Below are 20859 nucleotides of genomic sequence, written 5' to 3'. Positions count from 1 at the left end.
GGTGGATGTTGTCAGATCATTCAGAGAAACCCAGGGTCCACAACAGCTTCTGCACCTCTCTCAAGTGTGCTGGGAGGGAACTGTAGGAATTGTTTTGACTGAAGTGAGGACTCAGTTTTACAAATGGAGCTTGGGACTCCTTTTACATGATCAGGATTTTTAATATGTGGTTGTGGCTGCTTCAGTCTTTTACAAGATGCTTGTTGCTGGTATTGCCCTATAATGTTAGCAAAGCCAAACTGACACATGTTAAATTGTTTTCCAACAGTTCCCAAAACAGGTCTTTTCTTTTTCTGTCAGCAGTGATGTCCCAATGAACCGCACAACTGTGGTGGAATTTGTCCTCCTGGGACTGGCTAGCAGCCGCCATTTGGAGATCACCATCTTTCTGTTTCTTGCCATTGCCTATTTCTTGATCCTGCTTGGAAACATTTCTGTCATCAGCATCACTCTCATGAATAACTTCCTTCAGACCCCGATGTACTACTTCCTCAGGAATTTTGCCCTTTTGGAAATCACTTTCACCTCCACATTCCTCCCCAGCACCCTGTACAGCCTCCTGACAGAGAGGAAGACAATTTCCCTGCCTGGTTGTTTCCTTCAGATGCTGTTTTTCTACTACTTGGGTACCTGCACGCTTTTCCACATGGCAGTGATGTCCTTGGACCGCTATGTTGCCATTTGCCACCCTTTGCATTACACAGCTATCATGAGCAGCAGATTTTGCCTGCAGCTGATCCTGAGCTGCTGGGCAGTGAGTTTTCTCTTGATGTTTCCTCCCACCATTATGATTGTGCAGTTGCCATTCTGTGGTCCCAATGTCATGAACCATTTTTACTGTGACACTTCCCTGTTGTTGCAATTGTCCTGCACAGACACAAGCTTCATCGAGCAGCTTATGTTTATCATACTCATTATCATCCTCCCTGGTACCCTGATAGTAACTGCTGTTTCTTATGGCTGCATTATCCTCACCATCTTGCGTATACCATCATCTGCAGGTAGGAAAAAGGCATTTTCCACTTGCTCAGCTCACCTCATAGTGGTGACAGTGTTTTACAGCACGTGTCTTTACAGGTACATCCGCCCTGCACAGCGAGGTGGGCAGGACTCTGACAAAATTCTCTCTTTATTCTTCTCTGTGCTGACTCAGACACTTAACCCGTACATCTACTCTCTCAGGAACAGGCAAGTCAAGCAAGCTTTAAAGGAGGGAATTCTGAAGTTTTCTGGCACCCTGAGACAGATGTGAATGGTGGAGTAGCCCATCCAAGTATCTGAATTGTTTCCCAAGTGCAACATCTGTATTGTGAATTAAAGATGCTCATTTCAAATGGTTTATGCTTTCTAGATGTTATGTAACTCCTTCTGTTGCCAACAAAAATGTGCCAGCACAGAGAAGATTTTCTAGTCTTCTGTTACCTGGCAGCAGCTTTGCCTCAGCATTTTCCCCCTTGCTGGGATGGGTTAGCCTTGGTGAATAACCAATTTCCCACTCACACCTTCCACCCCACAGTGGGACAGAGCAGAGGCAGAAAAGAGGAAAAACAGAAACAAAAACTCTGGTAGATTGAGATAAAGACAGAGAGATGGTTTGCCAATTTCTACCAGAGTGAAACATACTGGATTTGGGGAAAACCAATGTAATTCATTACCAACTAAAATAGTTTAGATTGTGAGAAACAAAATTAAATGCTAAATACGTGTACTTCCCCCATTTCTGTGCTGAAGTTTATTCATTCATTCCAGACTCCTCCAGTGCTGTCCCCAGCACTCAGGGTGGGTGGGGAGGGTTGTGCTCAGTGCATGGGGTTTCCCCTCTGCTGCTTCTTTCCTCTCACACTTTTCCTCTGCTCCAGTGTGGATTCTCCACAGGCTACAAAGAATACATTGAGCTACAAAGCAAGTACAAAAATAACATTCTTATTATTGTTTTTATTTTTAGAACTTCAGCTTCCACAAAGCCATGGTTACAATCACTACCATACACACTATACCCATCAACAGAATCCCTTGTCCTCCCTCTAATGCAGTACAGGATAATCCTTGATCCCAAGTACAGTTCATGGAACATTTTGTTTCAGTCTTAGCTGTAAAGGCATTTCCAGGTTTGGGGCTGGCTTTGGCTGTGTGTAGTGAATCCAGGAATCTCCACCAGTAGTTTTTATAGCTGTGTGGATAGTAAGGAGAACTTGGAATGGTCCTTTCCACTTTTGCTTGAGTGGTTCTTTGCTCCAGTTCTGGACATATCCACAATGTCCTGGACAGTGAGAGTGTGGTGGAACATCCAAGGTCACTGATGATGCTAAAACAATAAACCTTTCCAAGGATGAGAATGTTTTTTCCCAAAGTTTCCCATACTCCCTCAAATTGTGATTCCTTACTCTGTGTTTTTCCCTGGGTATAATTACAGCCTGCCATGGTCTCCCATAGAGGATTTCATATGGAATTACCTTCTCCTTGGAGCTTGGCTGAATTCTAATTCTCAGCAATGCTGGGGGAAAAGCCTGTGGCCACTTAAGTGATGCTTCCTGTCAAATTTGGCCAGTGGTCCTGTTAAACCTCATGGTGTTGGTCCTTTGGACACTGGCTGTTCCCACTGACTGTGGCATGGGTGTGTCCAGGTGGGAGGCTCTGCACAGAGGCTATTTGTGTGTGCAAAAATATTTAATGTAACAAGTGACACCAGGTCCCTGGAAGATCACTTTTTCCTAAACAAATAATAGACAACAGACTGCCAATCCCTAAAAAAAAAAAAAAAAACAAGAAAAAAATCCTTACAAAAATAATAATGAGACAAGAGAGAAGAGGGAGAGAGAAAGAAGAGAAACATATAATTATAATAACTAACACTGAAATAAAAAACATTAAAAACATTTTTTTTCTCATTATTTCCTTCAGTACCTGTTATGTTTTCTAGTTTGTCTTAGCTTTAACCCCAGCTGGCAACTAAGGACCACACAGGCACTCACTAACTCCCCCAGAGGGAGAGAATTGAAAAAAAGGTGAAACAGGGCTTGAGATAAGAACAGTTTAATAATTGAAATAAAGTAAAATATAATATTACTAATAACAATGATAATAATGAAACAGAGAGGGAGGAATAAAAGCCAGCAGCACAATTCCTGTTCTGACCAACACCCAGCCCATCTCTGAGCAGTGACCAGTGCCCCCAGCCAGCTCTGCCCAGTTTACCTGCTGGGCATGTTGTTCTGTGGTGTGGGAGATCCCTTTGGCCAGTTCAGGTCAGCTCCTGGCTTCTTGTTCCCCTGCTCATTGCCAGAGCCTGGCAAACTAAAATCTCAATTTACAGTGAACACTAAACCATCCATGTGTTATCAGTATTATACTAAATCCAAAACTCAGTACTGTGCCAGCTACTAACAAGAAAATTATCTCTGTGCCAGCTGAAACCAGGCCAATATAGCATTTGATTATGAAATGGTCACCCACTCCTGCCAAGGAAGGTAAGTCATACCATTCCTTATTTTCCTCAATCTTCTTCTGGGTATTTCAGATTTTTATAAAGTTTTCTATCCAGAAACTTTCATCAGTCTTTACAATTCTTAGAAAATGTGTATTTCAGTTTTCCACTGGTTGTGCTGGTCTGGTGTGGTTGCAATACATGGTTGCCAAAACATCCTGCTGCAATTCTGTGTGATGCTTTCCAAACTCAAGGAAATTATTTTGTTAAAAAATTTGCATAAGGCAAAATGAAAATTACCCAATGATCTCTCACACAATTGTTTGGACAATGTTCAAGAATTGCTTAAAAAGAAAATAAACAATCAGGCAATGGTAGGAGTGTCATCTTTTTTCTGTAACTTCTCAGTGATGATGGATGAATGATCAAATTTAGCTATTGATGCTTTACAGGCTGTGATGCATTTCTTCTTGACTTGATACATGGCAAATGGGGAATCAGAAATAGAACAGTCATTGCAGCATTTCTGACCCTGGAGTTTGGGAATATCCCAGAAATGCAATCTTTTCCTCCTTTCCTTGTTTTTCCACCTGCTTTTCCCACCTCACTTTTCCTACACTTTTTTTATGGAAGCTTAATAAGTGTCCTGCCAAAAATGAGGACTCTCAAAGCACTGAAGAAAGTCTTCTCAGTTTTTTACACTGTTGCAGATCCAGTGCTCATCTACAGTCTGAGAAATACAGAAGTGAAGGATACTCTGAGCAAAGTGGTCAAGAAATGTGAATATTTCCTAAAGGTGAGGGAACTATAACCATTGTCTTCCCCTAGAAGACAATGAAAGAAAATAACATATTTGAGGAGAGCTTCTCACTAAATTCTTATCTCTCAGAGCCTGTGACATTTACCATTGACTTTTTACTATTAAATTGTTGCACTAATCTGAGTGAATTTAACTGCTTGAGGGAGGACGAGGCACTTTTCTGTGGAAAAGGGTTCTCCCTCTATGAATTGCACCATTTGCCTGGATATTTAGTACAAATTTAATCTAAGTAATAATTCCCCAAATCAGCTGATTGCAATCCCACTCCTCTGAACCACGCCCCATTTCACTTTATCAGAGTTGTTAAGGACAGATGAATCTTGGATTAATACTTTAGATTTATGGAATAAGTTTTTTAGACAGCTAAAGATAGGTCTAAAGATGAATGAATGGAATTCAGAGGGAACAGCCCAATCTCTCATTTAGAGTAACTATACCAACATGACTGTAATTATCTCAGTGGATGTGAGTGCTACACAGCTGCAAGAGTGATTTTTTTTAATTGTTTTTTAAATTGAATTACATGCTGGTAGCTCTTAACTGGTTCCACACTTTTAAACATTTCATATTCATATTTGTTTGTAATTGTCATCTCAGCTGTTTTCAGCCATTTATGTGAACTTCAAAACTTTTCTAGGCCAAACACTGATGGCAAATGTGAGCATGAGTTCTACAGTGCCTCACCCAGCATCCTCTTGTACAGTTTCTCTCAGTGAGCAGAGAAGGATGTGCTGAAGGTCTGATGCAGCAGAGAACAGGGCCTGAGGTGCTGCATTTAAACCTGGGTGTCTGAATGCAGGGTCACCCAGACTGGGGGGGAAGGAGGGGGCTGGGAGTTAGGGGTGCTGCTGGGTCCTGAAGGTGCAGTGTGTGTTACAGTCACTGTGTGTGTTCAGTCAGTGTCACACTCCATGTGTTGCAGTCCCTGTGCTACAGATGCAGTGTGCTACAGTGTTGCAGTCACTCTGTTGCAGTCACTGCATTGCAGTCACTGTGTGTGTTGCAGTCACTGCATTGCAGTCACTGTGTGTGTTGCAGTCACTCTGCTGCAGTCACTGTGTGTGTTGCAGTCACTGCATTGCAGTCACTGTGTGTGTTGCAGTCACTCTGCTGCAGTCACTGTGTTGCAGTCACTGTGTGTGTTGCAGTCCCTGTTGCAGTCACTGTTGCAGTGACAGTGTGTTGCAGTCACTCTGTTGCAGTTCCTGTTGCAGTGACAGTGTGTTGCAGTCACTCTGTTGCAGTCACTGTAGCAGTGGCAGTGTGTGTTGCAGTCACTGTGTTGCAGTCACTCTGCTGCAGTCACTGTCTCGCAGTCACTGTGTGTGTTGCAGTCCCTGTTGCAGTCAGTGTGTGTGTTGCAGTCACTCTGCTGCAGTCACTGCATTGCAGTGGCAGTGTGTGTTGCAGCCACTGTGTGTGTTGCAGTCACTGTTGCAGTGGCAGTGTGTGTTGCAGCCACTGTGTGTGTTGCAGTCACTGTTGCAGTGGCAGTGTGTTGCAGTCACTCTGCTGCAGTCACTGCATTGCAGTGGCAGTGTCTGAGCACTGCAGCTGACGCCTGGAGAGCAGCTCTGTGCCTCTGTGGGTGTTTGGAAGCGCAGCTCTGGGAGGTGTGTGTGTGGTGTTTCCTTTCCCCTGCCATGAGGCTGCATTGCTGCCAGGAAGCACCACCTTGGCCCTGCCTGGACTCTGCTGTTTGACTGCAATGAGGGAAGGCTGATGCCAGAGAGTTTGAGGCTTCCTGAGCTGTCTGTAGTCAAACTCTGTGAGTTTGTGTTCTAATGAGCCCTGCTGGGAGCACTTTGTCCAACTTTGTTTCTGTCTCGCACTGGGCTCTATTAAAGCTCCAAGTTTGTTCCTGCTTCTGCCTTGTCATTTCCTCAGGGTACCTTGGCAGATTTTGCCACAGCTGAGAAGCAGGGAGGTGGTACCAGGGTCCTGCAGGGGCTCATTAAAATGCTGACAGCCATAATGAGCTCTGTGGTTGTTCTTCTGCCGCTCCCCGCAGCGATGGAAGCATCGTGTGGTTAATTAGGGAGCTCCCACCTGTGCTACAATAAATACCTACAGCTTAATTTCTGTTTGTCTTTTGTTCTAATTACGTGTGACAGGGAGAATGGAAATGGAAACATTTTAATAGGGAATTAGTCCTGGCCTATACCCTGGTGGGAATCAGGAAGAGAGAAAAAGTATCTTAGTGATTAAGCATTTGAGTCAAAGTTTGATTCATGTGCTGGCAATAAGACAAGTCTTTTTCCAGTCTCTTCTCCTGTTACTGCAACCCCCAGCGGTGCCAAAGGCTTTGTTTGCAAAGCCTTTCTCTGCTCTAATTAGCACTACCTTTACCTGCTGTATTAATTATACACAGAAACAGAAGGAATATTCATCATTACTGCAAAAGGCTTTCAAGGCTTTTTTTAATGACTGAAAGAAAAAAAAACCTTAGTTAACAAAAAAGTCATATCTTCTACTCTGATCCCCCTGTGCTCCAGTTTTCCCAGGACGTGAATTCTGAAAAGAACTGGCTCAGTGGGGAGATGGACAGGTGATAGAAATTTTCAGGCACAATCAGATTAAGAAATACTTAAACAATAAATTAGGAAAAACTGAATACCTACCTGGAGATCACGGTGAGTTGTGTCACTCAGATGTCTCTACTGGGGCCTGTTGCAATGCTACAAGGCTAATAGTTTTAAATTAAAAGACAGTAGATTAGCCACTTAGTTATTAGGATATATATATAAGGAAGAACATTAGCATTTTAATTATTAGATTAGATATAATAAAGAAATTTTTTATTATGAGGGTGTCAAAACAATTAAATGGGCTGCCCAGAGAGCTTTAGATGCCCCATCCCATTCAAGGTCAGGTTGGATGGGGCTCTGAGTAACTTGGTCTAGCAGAAGGTGTCCCTGCTCATTGCATAGGGGTTGAATTAGATGATCCCTTACTACCCAAATTATTCTAGGATTCTGTGGGTGTTTCCAGTAGCTTGAGGTGATCCTTCCCCTCTGTTCAGTACTAGTGAGGTGGCACCTGGAGTACCACGGGCAGTTCTGAGCTCCCAGTAAAAGAGAGACACAGATGTGCTGGGGAGAGTTCAACAAGGTGGTGTGGAGATGATGAAGGGACTGGAACATCTCTCCTGTGTGGAGCACCCGGTACAGCTGTGAGTTCTTATCCTGGAAAGAGCAGGCTGTGGTGGGATAATAAGCATGGATGTAAATCTCTGAAGGAAGGATGTAAGTGGGAGACAAACACGTTCTTTTCAGTGGTGTGCAGTGACAGGACAAAAGCACAAACTGAAACATGGGAGGCTCTGAGCATCAGCAAACACGTTTATCTGTAGGGTGACCAAGCACTGGTACAGTTGGCCAGGGAGGTTGTGCTGTCTCCATGCTCAGAGATGTTCCAAAAACACCTGGAACTGGTCCTGAGCAATTGATGCTTTAGGTGGCCATGCTTGAACAGGGCCATTGGACCAAGTAAAAAATGGAAGGTCCCTTCCCACCTTGACCATTCTGTGTGACTTTAGGGTAGTGTCAGTGTACAGCAGAGTAGAAAACAGCTCCAATTCATGTAAGGTTTCCTGTCTGTGACTCATTGATCAGTGGTTTGCAGACAGTGTCTTCAGGGTGGGCAAGGCTAAGCTGGCTGCAGCCCAAAGGTTTGGGTGATACCACCAGAGCAGGAAAGGGATGTGGTGTTGAGCAGGGATGTGGTGTTGAGCAGGGATGTGGTGTTGAGCAGGGATGTGGTGTTGGGCAGGGACGTGGTGTTGAGCAGGGTGGCCTCCGTGAGAACAGACCAGGGGCTGCCTTCTCACTGCTCTGACACCAGACACGGAACAGCTCCTGAGGGCTTGACTGTGGTCCCACCTCAGACCAGGGTTAAGCCAATCAATGAAGCTGGTGGTGCCTCTCCAAAAAGAATATTTGTAAAAGGGCAAAATGCTGCACGGTAGTGAGGAGTGAGGCAAAACAAAGTGTGCAGCGTTTGGGGACTGAGACCCGTAGTGAGTGATCCACCTTCAATCTCCCTCAGGTTCTCCCAAAGAGTGTCACCTCCTCATTCTCCCACCCAGGGTTTGCAGCCAGCTCCCAAGAAGGCTGCAGACACAAGCAAGTTTGAACATGCTTTTATTGATGGCCAGAAAGCAGAGCTGGAACAGCAGTGGGAGAAAGGGAACAACGGGAAGCTGTGTGTACTTGGGACTTGCATTTTTACCTTGCCACAGAGACTTTCCTCAGTGCAAAAGCCTGTGTCTGCACCATGGGGGCTTCTCTGACTCCAGTTCAGCTGTCCCTGGAAGCTTCTGAGCACCAGCAGGTGTTTGATGTGTTGTGGAGCATTTTAGTCAGATGGAGAGCCTTGGAGTGCAAACTTCCTCAGCTGCTCACGTATCCAGGGCTCAAAATATGAGATTCTGGTAAATACCTCAGGGAAGAGGCGGTGTTTATATCCATGAGAAACAATGCCATGAGCCTTCTGATTGCAGACTAACGGGCCACCAGAATCACCCTGTGTCATGAAGGGAGTGAGAGGGGTCAGACACGCCACAGCACAGCTCTCCTTGCTTTAAGGAACAAGTTTCCTCTTCCCTCCCTCCATGTGAAGAACCTCCTCTTCCAACCACCTCCCTCCCTCCAGACCCAGCTCTGCAGGGTTTGTAGCTCCTCACTTCTCCTCTGAGCCCACCCATGAAATAATTCAGGCCTGGAGGCACTTTGAGATTCAAAAGCTCAAAAAGAACATAGAGGTACTTTAGACATGGGGAAATATCTAAGCCATCCTAGCAAGGATATCACAAAGAATTTACACACTAGAGCACTGTTTAGGCTGGGTAGAACGTCCCCAAGGAAGTAAAAAAGCAAATGCTGTTGATAGTTAGGAAAATGCACCCCAATTCAGGGAGCACATCAGCTTCAGAGCTTTTGTGAGGACCCTCAGCTCATCATTCTAAAGGTCCTGGTCCATCCTGGTTCATTTTACTTCCACCTGAGAACCAAGCTGACTGTTGAGTCCCAACATCCTCCCAAGCCTGCAGCCCAAAACAACACTTACATAGTAAGATGCCTTTTTATTGTAGTCATCCCCAACACAGATCATAGACTGACGCTGGTAGTCACAGAATTGCTGCTGACATATTGTCTCATTTTGCACCTTCAGTTCCACCTCCCTCAGCACATTAGTCCTGTGTTCTGTCACAGATGTCCAGCCCCAGCCAGGCACCTTACATTCAGCTCCTGCTCTCACATGTCCCTTGCTGCTGGGAAAGGAGATAAGTTGCACATCCTTATTGATCCTGGCCTTTGGCTGCAGCTGTGAGGCAGAGAGAACACAGGTTAGAGCCAGCAAAGGATTAGGAACAAGTTCAGAGGTTTGGGGAGGTGAGCAGAGGGAGATACCTCTGGCAGGAAGGATGTGTTGGGCCATACCTTCAGCAGCACAATGTCATTTTTGAAGCCAGCACGGCAATAGTTGGGATGGATGACCCAGCGTCCAGCACGGACCCTCTGCTGGCTCGGCTCTCGGTTGCTCACGTTGTGGGCTCCCAGAATCACAGTGATCCTCAGTGTCCTGCCAGGAAACACCAACATGTTCCAGCCACAGGAACAGCCCCCAGAGCAGGTGGTTGGAGGGAGGTGGTGGTGGGATAAACCTCCCCAGAGAGAAGCTCTCAGCAAGTTGTCCTCTGTAACCTGGGCTCCTTCCACAATCCAGCTGAGGATCCCTCACCCCACACTGACACAGGTGGGAGCTGCCCCTTCTGAAGACAAAGGGAAGCAGGGAAGGGGAGATGCTGGACCCTCTTCTCCAGCAGTAGCTCTAAGCCATGGTAGGAACTATGACCCTGGAGACCACTGTGAGCATTCCTGTCCCCAAGGACACTCAGCCCCTGGCAGACAATTCCTGCACCTCACAGAGGAGAGCTCAGCTCCAGAGATCCCTGCTCTGCCTGAAGAGACACGAGGTACTGTTTCAGCCAGACCAGAGCTGAGGCCCTCTGGGACTGTGTGAGACTGGGAAAAATCACCTGTGCAAGGGGGCAAGGTCTTACCCTTCCTTATCCACACAGTGAGCTGCTGAGAGCACTGCATCTGGGCGAATCAGGAACCCTCCACAGTAATTAGCTTGTGAGCCAATCTGAATTTTTAAATAAGCCATGTAAGGTCTGGAGTGGGGCTTCACTTCCCGTCCACCAATGATCCTTTCTGGAAGAGAGGTGGGAAATGTTAATATGGTGTATGCTGATATTTCCTGTCAAGTTTGGGGCTGCATGAAGGGAAAGAGTCATCCCCTAATGTCATGTGCCAGTGCTACCAACAGCTCTCCTTCCTGGGGCTGTCCAAAGCATTGCTGGTGCATGATGACAATCAGCACTGTCTGGGGTCTGACCACTCCTGGCTCTGGATGTCTAAAATGCCATCAAATGCACAGCTCAAGTGCCTGTAATGTCTCACTGGTTTCAGGCACAGTCTGAGCTGAGGGATAAGAGGAGAGAGGAAAGTAGGAGACTAGGGATAGGAGAGAAGGCAAGGCAGGAACCTTGCCTGAGATTGACTGCTCAGTGTCCACCTGTGCCCTCACATGTTCTTGTCTAAGTCCCATCTCTGTGTACTCACCAGCCCCAGGGCAGGGCAGAAGGACAAAAGCACTTGTGAGCAGAAGGGGAAGCAGCATCTTCTACCAATGTCCTGATGAGCCAAACCAGTTGCTGTGACCAGGCAGGAGACAGGTACAGAATGACAACCTCTATAAATGTCATGTGGAGCTGAAACAGGAAACCTCAGCCTGCCTGCAGCTCTATCATTTGCTGATTTTGTCCTTACAACCCCACACTGGGGCTTGAGGAGGGGTTCATGACACATTCTCTGCATTTTTGTCACAATCTTCTCAAAAAGATGGAGAGATCTGGGCTGGTTCAGAGCCCCCAGAGGGAGAGGAATGGGGTATCTGTTGAGTGCATATCCCATCAGAGACCTTTGGAGAAAGCCCCCTGGGACCCTGCATGTGGGCTGGTTCCATCTAGAGATGTTTCCCCCCTCCTCTGATAGGAATGGGGAGAGCTGGCCAGGGCCAGGCAAAGATCCTGGCTCTTATCAGAGTGGCTGACTGCCATCAGATGTCCTTGGGAAATCAGAAATCACCAATCAGGATAGCTAAGGTCGGTACAGATTAATTTTGTGCAATTCCAAGAGGAGGGGAGGGGAGGGGAGGGATTGATGTATGGTTGACAAGTAGTCACTTAAGACTGAAGAACAAATGTGGGTGGCTGGAATTGAATGAAAACTCTCCTACCAGAGACAGCACTGCCCCTAAAGACACCAGTCCAATTAAACAAAGACAGCAGGCAACATCAGGCTAATTCTGTCCCTGGAGTCACACATCCCTTGGTGTTTCCAGCTGTTGCTCAGACCTTTCAGGTTAACAACCAGTCACCAGCTGGTGAGAATGCAGAGTTCATAGCCTTAGACACATAAGACATGAGATGCCTGTGTCTGAGGAAATCCCTCTGGTCCCTCTTTACAGACAGGGGAGGGAAGGCTGCCATCCAGAGCAGCATTTCAGTGCTGCCATTGTTTGCTACATCCCCTTGCCCACAGAAGGAGCACAGCTCTGAGCAACCATCCCTGACAGTTCTGAAATCAGATTAAATTGATCCCACCTGTAGGGGAGTGAGGGCTTTCAAGAGACTCTACTTAAACCAGCTGTCAGAGGCAGCTCAGCCCTTCCCTTCATTGGCAAAAAATAGAGATGCATTGAGGTCTCCACCTTTTCAGCTGCAGCCAATTCAACTGAGTCAAAACAATTCTAACAAATTCCTTTTCTTTCTTTCTGTGAGACGGGTCTTTGGCTTTCTATGGTATATGCTATGTGCTAATGTCTACAGATTATTCCAGCTGCAGCAGAAGATCCATCTGCAATTAAAATCTAATTTTTAATCTGCAGTGTAAGCTGACAGTAGGAATCATCAGCCCAACACTGTTCCTAATGTAAGAAAACAAAGGAAATACTTCTATCAAAATTTGAACGACCCATTTTGGAAGCACTGGATGGCAGAGTTGCTGAAGGTAGGACACTTTACTTTAAAATGTCTATTGTGAATGTATAAAGAAAATCCAGGGAAGAGCTAAGGCCAAAATTTACTTAAAGGACCTCAGAGCCACTACACAGAAATTACATAAATTGAGGGTTGTTCTGAGAGGTGACTGAATTAGGGCATAAAAGACTGTCAGTACAGCAGTGGCTGCTGTGAGTGCTGTTGACTTTAATAAGGAGCTAATGACCACAGCAATAGTCTAAAACTGTCATATGGGCTTGGAGAGCAGAACTAGATCATTTCCACTCCAATTTCATGGCTCTAACAAGAAAACCAGTGTGAATGTGTGCTGTTAGAGACTGCAAGGAGTTTATCTGTCATGCATAGGCTATATTGAGATACCACTCAAAAAAGTGTCCTTTCATTCCTATGTTCATGGAAACAGTCAAACCCAGAAAGATTCCTTTTAAATACATCAGACCATCAGAAGTCTGAGAATATTGGGAGTTTCTTTATTGTGCTTGTGTGTTAAAGTTGTCTGTGGCTCCAGGATCCACAGCCTGCACCTCTGTGCTCATGCCATAAAACCCACAGAAGATATCCTGTGTGAGTTACAGCTGAAGAGAAGTCAGAGTCAGCCTGAGGGGTCCTGGCAGAGCTGTGTGACTGCTCTTGCTCTGAGGCTGTGTCCCTCTCTGTGTGCCAGCTCTGTTGTCGTGGTCCTTGTGTGTACAGAGCAATGTCCCCATCCATGGATATATTTCTGATGCCAAAATGCATTTTGTGCCTTGAGATTTGCTAGTGTAGGGCAGTGGCTGGTGGCCTCTTTGGTAAGAGATGCTGAGTCTGAAGGACACAGAATTAACCACCCCATTCTCCTCTGTGGCAGGCTGATCTCTTTTCTCTTTCAGTGCCTCAGTTTCCCTCTCGCAGGGCAGTGAGAAAACACAGAGCTGCTCCAGCACTGCGTGAACATCCCACACACAGCAACACTCCTCAGGGGAACGAGGCCATGTGAGTCATGAATGGATGGTCCTGAGCTTCACCCTCTGCATTTCCTTGTCATTCTCTATGGGTACCTCTGCCTTGAATTATTCCTTCTTCCTTTGCCTGCCTACACACAGAATTTTTGTTTGGTTTGCTTTGGTGCTTCCTTCTTTGGTCTTTGTAGACAGAAGTTGGCTTAGGTCTTCCCTTCACAGTTTCTGCTTGCTCTGTTTGGGAGTGCTTTCCCCAAAGCTGGGTTCTTGGGAGTATTTCTGTCCCAGAATATTTCTGTCCCACTGACAGCTGGGGATTGAAGTGAATATGAGCCAAAGCCTCCTGCAGCAACCTGAACTTCCCTGGCTTTCATCTGAAGCTCAGTTGCTCCAAAGGTAGTTTCAGATGTCTTGGAGGAAAGCTGCCTGCCCTGTCAGCCCACTCAGCAGGAAAAACAGAGTGCAAGGAGCAATGCCCACTGTTCCCCAAGGTGACAAAAGGGTTTTTCTTTCTTTGGTCTGTGGGTATTTCAGTTGTCATCTGGGTGTTCCCCTCACTGCAGGAGGAGCCTGGGGGACCAGCTGGGAGCACAAACCTGACATCTGGGGGGAGAGCATATCCTCAGCAATTACCCTGCACCCTCCCCCTAAATGCAATTAATCTGCAGCCTCCCCCTAAATGCCAACTCCTCTTAGTGGAAGGCTTGGTGATTGTCTCAGACAGTGACACTTGGAGGGCACTGACACCTCCCCCTGCAGCACACACAGCCATTGCCTTCTCCATGTGCTCAGCCCAAGCTGCTCTAGATCCAGCCTTTGATCCAGCAGCTCTCCAGGCATTCCCAAGAGACTCCTGGCTTGAGTAACTGGCTGATGTGTAGTGATCTTGTTGCAGTGACTACGGCTCTGACAGTCTGTCCCTCTGAGTCCTCCCAGATGGAGCCAGCAGAGGAACAAGATGCAGGAAACCACACCCTGCTGACTGAATTTGTCCTCTCTGGATTGTCCAGCCGCCCAGAACTTCAGCACCTGCTGTTCTTCACAATCTGCTTAGTTTACAGCATGACTCTCATGGGGAACCTTCTCATCTGCATGGTCACGGTGCACCCCACCCTCCACATGCCCATGTACTTCTTCCTCCGCGTCCTGTCCTTCCTGGATATCTCCACAGCATCAGTCGTCGTCCCCAAGATGTTGGCAAACCTCCTGTCAGAGGACAGGAGCATCTCCTACCTGGGCTGTGTCACACAGCTCTACTGTGTGGTTTTCTTGGCGGCCACCGAGTGGTACCTGCTGGCAGCCATGGCCTACGACCGCTACGTGGCCGTGTGCAGCCCCCTGAGATACTCTGCCATCATGAACACCAGGGCTTGCCTCTCCTTGGTGCTGCTCTGCTGCTGCAGTGGCAAAGTTGTGTCGGTGGTGCAGACAGCCTGGGTGTTCACCCTGTCCTTGTGTGGGCCCAGGAGGATCGACTACTTCTTCTGTGACATTCCCCCGCTCATCACGCTCTCCTGCTCGGACACCTCGCGCTACGAGAAGCAGCTCATCTCAGCCACGGTGCTCGTCATCTTCACACCCTTCTGCCTCATCCTGCTGTCCTACGCCTGCATCATCTCCAGCATCCTGAAGATTTCCTCTGCAGAGAGCAGACACAAGACCTTCTCCACCTGTTCCTCACACCTTACCGTTGTAACGCTGTACTGTGCTAGTGGGACTTTGATTTACTTACAGCCAAAATCCAGTAATTCACAAGACACTAAGAAGATCATGGCTCTCATATACACAACAGTGATTCCCACATTAAACCCCCTGATCTACAGTCTGAGGAATAAAGAAGTGAAAGAAGTACTAATCAGAGCGATGGCTGTGTTGATGAAGAAATAAAAGATTTTCTTGTCCATGAATGTGTGGATTAAAAACCTTATTTCCATTTTTGGTGAGCTCTAATGGTTTACTAGCTCGGGAGGAACGGCAGGCACAAAGATCTGTTCCACGCTTGTAAATATCTTGTCTTTATTCTTTGCTTCAGAAGCAAATTATTTAGAATTTCTATCTCAATTTCTTCCTTAGGAGTACAATATTTATACCAGACATTTCTTCTAAAACAGAGCACTTCCCATATCTAATTCAGGTATCCAGGCTGGAACTCCTCACTTCCATTGCAGTTGTTCACCTCACCCTCTCACTCTTTCATAGTGAACTTTCCAAGCTAAGCATACACTGGTTGATAGGGACTATGTGTTTTGCTTTGCCTTTTTTCTTCTTTGTTATATGTTTTCCATTCCTTCCAGCAGAAATGAGGTCCACTGAATGAAAGTGATCAGGAAATTAGTTCACTTCTTTCAGAGCCTTGTATTTTTCATTTAAGGCATGGGGAAAGGAAAGGAAGATTAACTAATGCTCATTTCTTATTTTCAGCATTTAATGCAGTGCCCACACCCTCCAAGCACTGTGGAGTCTGAGTAATGGGATAAGAGAATTCTGTAAGTCTCAGCTGGAGAAATTCCTCCAGGCATGAAGAGTTTCCAGAGGATTAACTGATATCTGGAAGGGCACACAGAGAAAAGGGCTGCTACAACCTAGGTATATTTATTTGGGAGAGTTTTTGAAGTTTATTCTGGAGAGAACAGGTGAATAGCCTGGGCCTGAGCCTGCTTCAACCTGCACTTTCCATATTGAGGTCAAGCAAAGGAAATCTCCATTACCAACGTGGCCATACTGACCTTTGAGGGCTGTCTCTGTTTCATCTGACTTAGTTACCTGGCCATAAAGGCAGTAAAGTATAATTGAGTATAATGTTCTTTAGTTGATTTAGTTTGCTTGTAAAAGAGAAAGGCAATGTAAGTCATCTCAGGATGAAGTCATTGCCTGACTTCAGACACTTCACAGTGAGCTAATGACAAAGTGATTAATTGCATTTGGCAATTTGCTTAGACTCCTCTAGGGAACTTAACTTGTCTGTGTACTGTTGTATATTTTTTCTTCATAATTAGAACACTGGAGAAAGACTTAATGAAACTTCATTTACATTTCTACAGACTTTGCTTCTGGCAGCTGATCTACTTTTACCTCTGTAAAAACAGAATTTTCTTCTTGTTTTATTACTTGAAAAGGTAATACTGAAAGAAGCACTTCTTAAAAAATTTTAATTAGTCTAGTATAATGACAGTAGTGTTAATCACTTTAAGGGACATTGCATTCCAAATGGTTAAAGCTTTTAATTTGCCTCTTTTAAAGATGTTTCAGACTCGAGTCCAAGGAGAGACATCCAAAATCATTCATCCATTTGGAATAAACCTTTTTTATGCCTGCTGCAATGCCCAAACACTATCAGTAACTTTCCCTTTTTCCTGAATTAATCTCTTCTGTTTCCTGTTGCCACATGTGCATGAAGGATACACCAAATAAAAACTGATGTGGTAGAAAGCAAGGCAGGTGTTCAGCTGGTGTAAATCAGAGTTTCACCTCTAGCAAGGAGCACTGATTTTTGGTCTCTAAGCCATTGGTTTTGCTAGAGCTGAGCTCACTTACACCATCCTCTCTCCTCTACAAAAAAGGGAAGTTCTGGTTAAATTATGCTGTTCAGTGGATCACAGCTATGCAAATAGACCAGGGGCAAAAGTTTGTGCCTGAATTCATCTCCCCAACCCCAATACGTGAATTCTTGATTCTAGCATTTTTATGGAAGAATGCATTTTAAAAAATCACATATTTTAACTTTTTTTCCTATTTATTATTTTCAGAAGTCTGTGTGAAATGGTATTTAATAACTAATTAATTCACTTTTTCTGGCAAAAATGTGTACTGATTTAAATGTCTGTCTCGATATGGGCTGCTGAGCTCTTAACATGCTGCCAGTTTATGGTTCTGTCAAATCATTTGTCATGGGTGCACTTGATCTCCTTAAGGAAGCCCCAAGAAAACAGCTAAATTAATCATTGGATATGTGTTGCTGGTGTGGTACTTGATTCCTCACTCTAGAACCACATAATGAAGTTTTAGCATTGTTGGAATGTGCTGTTTCTTTAATTCAGATTATAACATTAAAGGTCAGTGTTGAGTTGAATTTTTTATTAGCATTACAAGGGGTTTATTAATATACATGTATCTGTGTAGTGTAGGAAGGAAGGTTGGTTTGATTTATTGAATTATTATTGGATTAATATTATAAGTGATCTGGAGAGTTGTAGATGATGGCTTCTAGAGGTCACATGGTCCAGGAATAAGACAAGTTACAAGAAATAATAAATACAATAAACAATTACAAATAAATTCATGCACCTTAGGGCTTTAACTCTAAAAACTCTAAAACCCCAAGGCACCTGAGTTAGCACTCCAGAACCACAGCTGATGCCACAATTCTATAATTATCACCCTTGGAGGCAGAAAACAACCACAGCACACTGAAGAGACAAAGAAAACCTTATCTAAAGGATGGAAAGGGACAAACTCTCCTGCAGTGTCTGGCACACGATGTTCACCCTTGCTCAGCAGGGAGAGAGAGCAGAGGCAGTCTGGGTCCAGCCTCTGGTGCCAGTGATGATATTTGGGCAGACAGATGGGCAAGGATTCACAGTTAGCTGGGAAATTAAGTATCACTCAATTTTATACACACAGCCAGCACAATGAGCCCTTCAGCTCTCCATGGAAAGAAGAATGGAGAAAATAAAGAATGGCAAGGAATGTTTTGATTTTAATACATGACATAAAATTTTGACCTTTGACAAAGCATCAAAAAGTGACATAAGGAGGTTTTTCTTTTGTTTGCTTTTATTACCTTTTTTTCTCTTTTTTTTCCTTTTATTATTCTGAATTCTACTTCAGTTTCTTTTCCCATCAGTTGTTTATATGTTTTGTGGGAGTTTTTTGTTTCTACTGTCAAGAGGGATTTAATTTCTCACTTGTCTCTCTAAGGGAATTAAAACTCAAACAGCTCTAAACCTAAATAATCCTTACAGGTCTGAGAGTTTTCTCCCACTAATGCATTTTCAGAATGCTTTTCTCTCTATCTCAACATTGCTGGTGAAGTTACTAATGCAGTAATGTGCAGATGTCATCGTGCTGATGTCAAATTGATTTTTGCCTTTTATCTTTCATGTATTCTCTGTATTCTTTACACATGCATTTGTATCTCTGCAGCCTATTATTGTATTCTAGCTATTTTTCCCCAGTACTTTTCCCTATCCTGATAGGCAGAAAGATAAAATACATTCCCAGACCCCTATCCTACCTTGGTTCTCCCTAGGAACCAAGGCTGAGACCAGCTCTTCAAGATGTATTTTTATAAATAAAGTTTAATTTCCATCTGAGCTGGGAGGATTCAGAGAAGGCTGAACTGGGGAAAATTGCATCACCTCTTGTGCTCCTAATTAGTGATTTTTGTTAAATATGCTAATTTGCTAAACTTATAAAACTGTATTCACCCCACGGGGAGTGGGCATTTTGTGGATATTTTCCATGTCTGCCTCTGGAGGCCTCCAACAAAGACCAGCCTTTATATTCCCTTCTATAACTAATATTATCTCCAAAGTGTGTTGTTTTATCTCCAGGTTCAGTAAGGCATCAGTGCTAACTTAGAGATGAAACTACACCAGGGTGCTAAAGAGAAGTGAGACATGCTGGAGTGGAAGGCTCAGCTGTGATTTCCATAGGAGAGGAGGAGGGTGTGGGTAGGGCCCCTCGCATGGTCAGCACCCAGGGTGTGTCATGGTGATGTTTCTGTAGGTGATTTATTGCAGACAACTTTTATTAGGCCTTAGACATTCCACCATACTGCACACTCCATGTGCCTGACCTTCCTAAACTGATGGGAAGTGAATGTTGTCCCCATCTCACATCTAGAAAGTTGCTCGCGTACTGAAGGAGCAGGAATATCGGTGATGAACACGGTTTTCTCATGGAAACACCAGATCTGATGTCTTTGGATCTACTGTCGGTCTGGTTTCTGTATTCCTGCTGACAGAAATACTTTTCCCAGTGTTCTCCTGATGGCCTTTTTCATCTCAGTGTTTCTCAGTGTGTAGATGATGGGGTTTAGCATTGGAGCAAACACAGTGTAAACAATGGAGGCCACCTTGTCCCTGGGGTATTTCTTATAAGGCTGGGCATAGGTGAAGATGCAGGGGATGAATATTAAGCTCACAACAGTTATCTGTGTTCCACAGGTAGACAGAGCTTTTCGCTTCCCTTCTGTGAGGCATGTCCTTATCTTAAACAGGATGACAATGTAAGAAGTAATCAAGATTACAAAAAGGGTGATGAGGATCACTCCACTATTAAACACCATCTGGAGTTCAGCCATGTGAGTGTCAGTGCAGGCCACTTTGATGATTTGAGGGACATCACAGTAGAAATTGTCCAGTACATTTGGGCCACAGAATGGTAGCTGGAGAAGAAGACCAGTTTGTATAATGGAATGAAGAAATCCACCAAACCATGCAGCTGCCACCAATCCTGTGCACACATTCCAGCTCATGATGGACAAGTAGCGCAGTGGCTCACAGATGGCCACAAACCGATCGACTGTCATCCCTACGAGCAAAAAAGACATTGCACCTGCAATGAAATGGAAGAAGAATATCTGGAGGAAACACTCATTGAACGAGATGATTTTGTGCTGGGTGAGGAGGCCTGCCAGCAGTTTGGGAGTATTGACTGAGGAGTCGCTGATGTCGAGGAAAGCGAGGTTGGCCAGGAGAACGTACATGGGGGTGTGGAGCTGTTGGTCCACAGCCACAGTGGCAATGATGGTGAAGTTCAGTAGCCAGGTTATTACATAGATGAGGAAGAAGATCACATAGAGACAATACTGCAGCTTGTGACTCTGTGTCAGACCCAACAGGACAAATTCTGTCACAGTGGTGATGTTCTTTGATTCCATTCTTTATCCCTGCACAAACAAGAGCAATAAAGATGACTATAAATGTGTGTTGGACAATATAATTATTAAAACATAGAATCATATAATAATTTATGTTGGGAGGGATTTCTAGTATATGACCAGTTTTATAGGGGGAAAAAAACCCAACACAATACAGACAAATTCCCTTACATTTAGTGAGAACTTAGGATGTTCCAATTAGTGTCTGTTGCTGTTTGTCTCCACCTCCAGAAGGCTCTATCTCCTCATCTCATCAGGTAGTCACATACTGAAATGAGGTTTCCTGGAGTGCAGTGGTCTTGACACAGTCCTGCACTGATGGAGAGCTGGGATCATTTCCCTGCACTAGCTGGCCAGACCTTTGCAGAGCTGAAGCTGTCTGTCACTTTTTTTGACAGAGGAAAAAATTCCCATCTCCTGTTCAGCTCTTTGTCTATCAGGGTCATTATCTACAAAGCTGCTTCCTGGGCAGGCCTCTAACCCAGGCTGATTGCACAGGCCTGTCCTTTCCTAGATGCAAGATGACATATTTACTTATGTCAGACTTTATAATGTTTGTGCCAACCTATTTCTCCAAACTGTCCCTACAAATATCAGCCCTGCCATCCAGTGCATTGACTACTTTCCCCATTTTGCTGTCCTCAACAACTCCCATCACCACATGCCTTTGTATAAAGCCCCTCTATTTCTCTTGTAGGCCACTTT

General features: G+C 44.8%; 4 protein-coding genes across 12 annotated transcripts; 2 read left to right on the top strand and 2 right to left on the bottom strand.

The window, feature by feature from the left end:
• Positions 1-313: 313 nt before the first annotated feature.
• On the top strand, positions 314-1252 carry LOC102112461 (olfactory receptor 6E1-like). Its single transcript, XM_005533990.2, has one exon. It carries the CDS (start codon positions 314-316, stop codon positions 1250-1252), a length of 939 nt encoding a protein of 312 aa, XP_005534047.2.
• Positions 1253-8432: 7180 nt separating this feature from the next.
• On the bottom strand, positions 8433-11732 carry LOC102112651 (cathepsin G-like). Of its 3 annotated transcripts, none has more exons than XM_088068020.1 (6): positions 11668-11732; positions 10874-10965; positions 10309-10462; positions 9656-9827; positions 9312-9569; positions 8433-8768 (listed from the first exon to the last, which is right to left on the bottom strand). In XM_088068020.1, exons 2-6 carry the CDS (start codon positions 10929-10931, stop codon positions 8601-8603), a joined length of 810 nt encoding a protein of 269 aa, XP_087924146.1. In that variant the 5' UTR covers positions 10932-10965; positions 11668-11732; the 3' UTR covers positions 8433-8600. The 3 variants fall into 3 exon arrangements, with proteins under 3 accessions (XP_087924146.1, XP_087924145.1, XP_014117946.1); XM_088068019.1 differs by having other exon boundaries at positions 11550-11676; XM_014262471.2 differs by lacking the exon at positions 11668-11732 and having other exon boundaries at positions 9686-9827; positions 10874-11309.
• A 252-nt stretch (positions 11733-11984) lies between these two features.
• On the top strand, positions 11985-15178 carry LOC102112840 (olfactory receptor 10A5-like). Of its 7 annotated transcripts, none has more exons than XR_015774661.1 (4): positions 11985-12114; positions 12201-12322; positions 13203-13305; positions 13582-14138. XR_015774661.1 is itself a non-coding variant. In XM_088068015.1 (4 exons), the coding sequence occupies exon 4, from the start codon at positions 14208-14210 to the stop codon at positions 15156-15158; it is 951 nt and encodes a 316-aa protein (XP_087924141.1). In that variant the 5' UTR covers positions 11985-12114; positions 12201-12244; positions 13203-13305; positions 14167-14207; the 3' UTR covers positions 15159-15178. The 7 variants fall into 7 exon arrangements, 6 of the variants coding, with proteins under 6 accessions (XP_087924141.1, XP_087924142.1, XP_005534049.1 ...); XM_088068015.1 differs by lacking the exon at positions 13582-14138 and adding an exon at positions 14167-15178 and having other exon boundaries at positions 12201-12244; XM_088068016.1 differs by lacking the exon at positions 13582-14138 and adding an exon at positions 14167-15178 and having other exon boundaries at positions 13225-13305.
• Positions 15179-15694: 516 nt separating this feature from the next.
• LOC102113031 (olfactory receptor 4D2-like) lies at positions 15695-20486 on the bottom strand. Its single transcript, XM_088068018.1, has one exon. It carries the CDS (start codon positions 20152-20154, stop codon positions 19201-19203), a length of 954 nt encoding a protein of 317 aa, XP_087924144.1. The 5' UTR covers positions 20155-20486; the 3' UTR covers positions 15695-19200.
• Positions 20487-20859: the final 373 nt, after the last annotated feature.

The sequence above is a fragment of the Pseudopodoces humilis genome, chromosome 29 (genome assembly GCF_049639895.1).
Source record: "Pseudopodoces humilis isolate 2021_Gansu_Grassland_sample_001 chromosome 29, ASM4963989v1, whole genome shotgun sequence".
In the NCBI taxonomy this organism is placed as follows: Eukaryota; Metazoa; Chordata; class Aves; order Passeriformes; family Paridae; genus Pseudopodoces; species Pseudopodoces humilis.
This window is presented reverse-complemented; position numbering and strand designations above follow the sequence as displayed.